General features: G+C 48.3%; 1 protein-coding gene across 1 annotated transcript in view; it reads left to right on the top strand.

Annotated features, from left to right (window-relative positions):
* Positions 1–2,044, top strand: part of LOC106814426 (tRNA-dihydrouridine(16/17) synthase [NAD(P)(+)]-like) — a 6,566-nt gene extending 4,522 nt beyond the window's left edge. Inside the window, exons 8-10 of the mRNA XM_014818743.1 lie at positions 225–441; positions 1,019–1,094; positions 1,518–2,044. Coding sequence (XP_014674229.1) covers positions 225–441; positions 1,019–1,094; positions 1,518–2,044 — 820 coding nt within the window. The remainder of the gene's footprint in view (positions 1–224; positions 442–1,018; positions 1,095–1,517) is intronic.
* Positions 2,045–7,732: the final 5,688 nt, after the last annotated feature.

Here is a 7,732-nt window from a genome sequence, read left to right as displayed (position 1 = left end):
CTCTCCTCTCGTCTCCTCTCTCTCTATCTCTCTACCTCTGCCTCCCCCTCTCTCTCTCTCTATCTCTCTCTCTCTCTCTCTCTCTCTCTCTCTCTCCCTCTCCCTTTCTCTCTTTCACTCTTTCGCTCCCTATCTCTACATTGCTCCCATTTTTTCTCTCTCTCCTTCCCTCCTCTCTAAACTGGGTCACGGTGGATAACTCTCTGTCTCCATGGCAATCGCAGCATCCCTGAGAAGTGCTGCGCTCCGGCGGCGGCGGCGGCGGCGGCGGCGAGAGCGGCTGCATCCGAACCCAGCAAGCGCATCATGGACGAGGTCATAGTGGACGGTGTCGCCCTCTCCAGGAAGAAACTAAAGCGGCTCAGGCGGAATCCACGACTTGATTTTTCCGTGGAGAAGGTTCCGAGGCAGGAGGTGTGCGCGGGATGTACGAACACGAAGGTGAGAGAAGGTGGAGCGAGGGGAGGAGGAGGTGTGTGCGGGATGTACGAACACGAAGGTGAGAGAAGGTGGAGCGAGGGGTGGAGGAGGTGTGTGCGGGATGTACGAACACGAAGGTGAGAGAAGGTGAGAGAAAGAAGCGAGAGATGAGTGGATTGTATCAGGATAGATGGTTGAAAAGTTAGTTAGTGTAGGACCAGCAACTAGCAGACAAGCAGACATAAGTAGGACGTTCCGTTCAAAAGAAAGCTAGTAACTTGGATCTTTGCACCTTATCTAGTTGTGTAAGAGAAAATCTGTGATAATTTTCACTTCTAATTTCACGGGTCTATCCGTACAGCGACTGACCATACATTACATTAGTACTGTTGACTTGCAGCGGCAGAATTTTGTGCGGTAATGCGTTTCACAACACGTGTAACGGTTTTGATAAACGCGCGATTCGTCTTTACGTACCTTTCACGCGCAATGTTCCGTACGAAGACTACATTTTTGACACCATTAAAAATCTCGTACGACCTTTAGCGGCTTTCGTCTCGACCTCTTCACCTCTCACCTCGGATCTTTTTCTCGGCAGGGACTGAAGTGCGAATTCAACTTGTGCAAGATCTGCTGTCGGGCGAAGCGACTGAGAGACAGCGTCGAGTGTCAAGGTAATTAAACGCGTCTTAGCGCGAATCGACCGATGCCTCGCGCGTTGACGTCGTAGAGATTTATGCGTTTACTACTTCGTAGATGTGATCGATTCGTAAAATTGAATCATTTCAAAAAATAATTTACTTGTAAATTTGGAAAAATTCCATGATTAAAATAGTAAAGTAAAATGATGAAATAATGATAATGAGTATTACAGAATAAATGAAATGAATTTAATAATGAGTATTAAAGAATATTTAGGATTATTTCGTGAATAAAAATTCGTCGAGGGCTGAGTAATCGGCGCGCGTTCGCTGGAATGAGAAATGAACATCATGAAAGCGTCGGCTCACAGTTTTTTATCTCAACACTGACTTCATTTTCGTGATTGATCATTATTTTTTTTAAAGCGGGAAACTTCACGTTGTTTCAATCTACAGGTCACCGGTCGTCGCGAAGCAACCGCAAAGCTAACGGCGCCCAGAGCGTGACACCAGGGGGCGACGGCGGGCCGGCCGCGAGTCCGCCGGACGCTCCCGCGGAACGCGCCGACGGGGAGAGTGAGCCGACGGCGATGGCTGATCAAGATGGCGGCACGGCGGGCGGGGAGGGCGACGAAGAGAGGGGAGGCGCCGACAATCAGATTATCTCTGCAGATGACAGAATGAGCGGTGGTCGGGATATCTCTGCCGACAACACAGTGGAGAGTAGACAGGATAGCCTCGCTGATAGCAAAGTTGAGCACGATCGGGAAATCTCTGCGGACGACAGAACGAGCGGTGGGCGAGAGAGTGCCACCGACAACGTAATCGTCGGTGTGCGTGAACAAGCCGCGGGTAATGCAGCGAGCGATGAACGGGGTAGCCCTGCAGATAGCAGAGAGGGTGGTGGTGCCGAATCTATGTCCGCCAGGGGAGGAGTGAAGGAGGAGGTGGAAGAGAGTCCGGAAGTTTCTCCGGATGTTTGAGGGGAAAACATCGAGTCTTCACGTCGGTGATGCGATCGTCTAGTCTCGGGATGAGTTCACCGGATCTCACGACGATGTAGGAGTAAATTTAGTTTACGAGGAATTTATTAACGAGTTTGATTAATTCGGGAGTTTAATGTACGAGGAATTTATTAACGAGTTAAATTTATTAAGGAGTTTAATTTTACGAGGAATCGGATATTTACGCACGTATCGACGGTATCAACTACCAATCTAGTCGTTTTTCTGTCAAGTTGCTTGAAGCTTGTCTCACCAATAAAATGGCAATAAATGCCATCGTCCAAGCTTATTTTAAGCAACTATGATTCTGCTAAACAACTAAGTTGGATGTTGAGACTTTTGCTAACACTAACAGCATAGATTAATGGATTTATCGCAAAATAAACGCTTAATTACTCTTACGTGTGTCCTATTAGGCTAAACACGGCTAAGCACAATCTCAAACCATATTTATATGTATGGAATCGAGAGAAAAATGAGATTCAAAATAATAATCATGTTTGAGGGATAGTATTTAAATTAGGGCTAGGGCATTATCCTTTCTGTGGATTGTTATTTGATTGGGTGCATCATGGAAACTGGTTTTACAAAATCACAGAACAAATGCGATATATAATTGCATGACTAAATCTATAAAAGAAAAGAAAGATATTAACATGACACATTAAAATTGATAATAAATGTTATTTAACACAACAAACGAATTCTTTCGTAAGGTGTTTGTATATTTATAAATTATTACTCAAGATACCATTATATATACTTATAAACAGGGGCGGCGCCAGGGTATTTTCTTAGGAGGGGCGAAACCAAGGGCGTGTACAGGAGCACGCGAAGGGGGAGTCTGGTAGGAAATTTTTGAAATTAGACCCTCTCAGATGCGTTTTCTGCGCGAGCAGGGGGGTTCCGGACCCCCCGGACCCCCCCCACCGTGTTACACGCCCCCTGGGAACTGTAAGACTGATCCCGTGTGGCGCTTGGCACTGAACGGGTGAGTCTAGGGGGTAGATTCATGAATTGCATCAAAAGCTGCGTACGCAAAAATTTTGGCGTAAATCTTTAGTATCGGACGTTGCTTAGTTTGCGATTCATCAACACAGGCTATTTATAAATTTTTCGTATGATTTCGTCGTACGCAAGCGCAGAACTGCGCGTAGCCAGCTTTCTATTAGGGGAGGGGTTCGTTTTTCAATGTTGGCAATTTGCTCGGCCAGGGGCGTGTACAAGATTTGTACCAGGGGGGTCTAGCCGTAACCGCGTAGTTGGCGAAGAGCGAAAGGGGAGGTCTTGGGGGCCATCCCCCGAAATTTTTAAACATTACAGCGCCCGTCAGGATGCGTTTTTTTTCGCGAGGCAAGGGCGGTCCGGACTCGTGACCCCACCCCCCCTGTATCACCGCCCCTGTCTCGGGCGCGAAGCGACGCAGGCGAGGGAGCCAAGCGACCGAGCGGGGGGAGGGCGTGTGGGAGGGGGTGTTCACTGTTTCACCCTCACGCTACGAATGGAGAATTTGCAATAATTACACTAAAATGGAGCTCGTTTTAGGTGCGAATTTCATCGAAGCTAAAATTTAGTAAACCTTTGGCTTAACTTTACCACAGGCTGATGGAGGTGCCGTAAACCAGCTCCGAAAAATTTCTCGCGGTGTTCCAAGCATACCGCAGCAGTGCATTATTTTATTGAGAACACCATATGGTTTACAAATACAAGAGAGGCGTCAGTTTGGTTCCTATGGTATGTGTCGCACCAGTGTGATTGGTTTATGCTAGACACGCTCCTCAACAGCCAGCAGCTACGATGGCGTTGTGGATTTACACTGGAATTCATCCACACATTTGCGTATCGCAAGGGTGCTACGCTACGCTTGATGCAGTCGCACGCTACGAGCTTGCGACGTACTCGTAGAAACTCTGTGTACGCAATACACTTTGCGCACGTTGATGAATTCCGGCGCTCAGGGCCCGCTTAGTGCCCTGGTGGGGTCCAGGGCGCGAGCCCCTGGCAGGGGCCGGGAAGCTCTCAGAGTTTGCTAATCAAAGCCCGTCAAATTGCTGACTAAAAAATTGTACAGGAACCAAGGAGCAATCATATACCACGGAGATGAAACCCGACGGGGGGAGACTCACCCCAACAATTATGGTAAAGGTATCTGGTATGTGGCCACTCGCGACAGTTAAAAATGGGGGGGGGGCTCTGAACTAACTCAAGAACTGAAAATGGTGGTCTCTGGAACTAACATGTTTGTTGAATTTGTATGCTCTGGAACCGGCTATGTGAAAATGGGTCTTCCGGAACTAGCTACGGATTTTCGTTAAAATTCAATGCTATGAAACTAGACACGTTATAAAGAGGGGGTCTCACGGAACTCGTGAAAGGAACAGCGTTTGCTTTAAAATCTATGCTGAGCACTTGAAAGCCAATAAATTCTTGTATTATGTAGAGGCGAGAAAAACATGACGCCCGGAGAGAGAATGAACGCAGAGCACACGGCACGACGCACACAACACACACACGCACGCCATACCACAGGGCACGTAACTAAAACTAGAACAGAGGGCACTCAACGGAGAGAGCAATCCTCACGCCAGCGACATACGACCATACGCCAGAACTCACGAACACACGAGATAACCCACGATATACGCCAGCGTACATGTTGCTCGCTCGCCGCTTCAGTCAGCAGCAGCCCGGCTGTGGGCTGGCTCGCTCGCTGACGCGCTAATATGCATCGCGTCACACACAACACACACAACACACACACACACACACAACGCACAGCAACACACACACACACACACACACACACACACACACACCGAACACACACAACACCACACGCACACATGCTAACGTGTACACGAAACGCACAGACACCCGATCATAATAAACCTCCCCTCGTAACGTGGTACACTGAACGCAACAGACCCGATCATATAACCGTCCCCTCCACTCCGTGGGTGGAGGTAAAATAAGATAGCATGTAGAGTATTATTAGAGGTCAGTCCTGGACGTTGTAATTATAAATTTTATAAGTTTGTTAACACCCTCAAGTGTGGGCCTACCTTTTCGCGCCGGGAAAGCAGGCAATCATCGACAAATGATGGTCCAACTTGGGGATTCGCCAAGAAATAACACCCATGACATCGATTATCAAAATAAGCACAGTTTTATATGGAATGAATTTCGACACCTTAATTTTCGATTTTTTTAGGAAAGTGGACCCAGCTTGTCAGGCTACATCACTCCATTTTTGGGCGATCCCGCCTATTATGTTTGCAAGAATCCTTCTTCTTTATTTACCCTTTCTTGGGGCAATGATGGGGGGGGGGGCGGTGACCCCCCACCCCCCATCCATTTGGCAAGATGTTTCTTTTTCTTCTTCTTCTTTTCCTTTTCTTTTTCTTTTTCTTTTCTTTTTTCTTTTTCTTTTTTTACTTTTCTTTTTCTTTTGTCTTACTTTCTTTTTCTATGGCAAATGATAGGGGGGCGACCGCGCCCCTGCCCCCCCCCTGTTGCGCCGGTCCCCTGGTAGTGAGTAGTAGTAGTAGATAGTTAGTAGTATAGTAGTCGTAGTTAGCCCGCAGGAAGCAGGCAGCAGAGCAGCAGGCCAGCAGCAGTAGTAGGCAGCAGCAGCAGCATGGCAGCAGCAGCAGTAGCAGCAGCGGCAGTAGCGAACATACAGAATTTTACGTAAATTGCGTGAAGGACAATTGAATTACTTTACCAAGAGACACAATGAATAACGTAAAGTAATGAAACGTTGCAGCCAATACAGCACAATGCAATACAACATAGAAAAAAAAATATAAATAGAGATACTAGTCTAAAGAGATACAAGATTAAGTCTAAACTAGTATATTATTTCTATGATGCATACAGTACAGTACAGTAACAGTACAGTACATTACAGTACGAAACGCGCTTCCACAAAGTGATCAAACACATGATAGAGAAGGATGCTACAGTGCGCGTGAAGGCAGCGCCTGTCATCCGTATACCAATATTCTTCTGTTGGGTCGTATATATTCGCGACCGATAATTGTTTGATTTGATTTTGATATGGCAAATTAATGTTAATGAAAATGAACACGCAATGTTGGCAAGAGAGGAGAACTATACAGTACATACACACACACACAGCACACACACACCACACACACTCAACACACCATCACACAACAGCACACACACACCACACGACACAGCACACACACGTACAACAACGCAGCACATCACACACACACACACACACACACACACACAACACACACACACAACAACACACACACACGCGCGCGCGCGGGCGCGGCACACACACCACACACACACACACACACAAACACACACAACACACACACACACACACACAGCACACACACACATCACACACAACCACACACACACACACAGCACACACACACATCACACACACACGACACACCACACTGCCGTGTCTGAAGAACTATGCATAATGGCTGTATAACGATAAAGAATATTTTCGCGTCTAGATGTTTGTTGTTATTGCACCAGGAACGACGAGACGCGAAATTGGTTGGTGTTAGCATCTTTGAAATTGGACTGTCTGTTGCTAGAGACCGGTATTAAGGCGTTTTTGAGCGTCAGCTACAATATAATCGCTTGATGAAGAAAGCCCTCGCTGTGTACGTATGGACACTCACCAGATCAACAACGTCTACACTAGGCGTAGCACTCGTTGCGGTGGATCTTACAACTCAACGTGTAACATAAAGCCAAGATATATACGAGCAGTCAAGCTGGAAATGCCAGTGCAGAAGAGTGGACTTTGAAAAGCAGGGTGGAGTTCAATTAAATGTGTACATACAACCAAGGGTAAGTTTATTTTTTATGAAAATTAGTTCACACACAAGTTAGCTTATTTTCCAAGTTTTTCAAGTGTTATTTGGTAAGCGAGTAATAACATCAACAGCACCTGGCGCAGTGTGAATGTTGTGGGGGTACACGCGTCGTGCAGGGCACATGCGTCGGTATGAAACGGTGTGTGGGGGGGTACACCGGCGTCGGTGCAGGGCAATCGTCGGTATGAACCTGTGTGGGGGGGGTACACGCGTTGGTGGTATGGGCCCATTGCGTTGGTGTGAACGTGTGTGGGGGTACACGTTGCGTCGGTGCAGGGCACATGCGTCGGTATGAACGTGTGTGGGGGTAACGCGTATGGCGTCGTGCAGGGCACATATAACCCCCCAACACACGTTCATACGACGCATGTGGCCCTGCACGCGACGCGTGTACCCCCCCACACACGTTCAAGCACCAACGCAGTGCCCCTGCACCGACGCCGAGAGTAACGCGCCCCAACACACACGTTCATACCGAGCATGTGCCCTGCACCGACGCGTGTACCCCCCCCCCCCAACGTTCAGCACCAAACGCATGTGCCCTGCACCGACGCGTGTACCCCCCCACACACGTTCATACGCGACGCATGTGCCCAGGGTGCACCGACGCGTGTAACGCCCCCCCACACACGTTCATACCGGAACGCATGTGGCCCTGCACGGGACGACGCGTGTACCCCCCACACAGCGTTTCAATACCGACCAGGTGCCGCTGCACGTACGGCGTGTACCCCCACACACGTTCACCCAAGCATGTGCCCTGCACCGAGCGTGTAGCCCCCCGCAAACA

This window comes from Priapulus caudatus, unplaced genomic scaffold (genome assembly GCF_000485595.1).
Source record: "Priapulus caudatus unplaced genomic scaffold, Priapulus_caudatus-5.0.1 Scaffold924, whole genome shotgun sequence".
Lineage (NCBI taxonomy): Eukaryota > Metazoa > Priapulida > Priapulimorpha > Priapulimorphida > Priapulidae > Priapulus > Priapulus caudatus.
The sequence above is the reverse complement of the archived record's forward strand: the minus strand, read 5'-3'. Positions and strand labels throughout refer to the sequence as shown.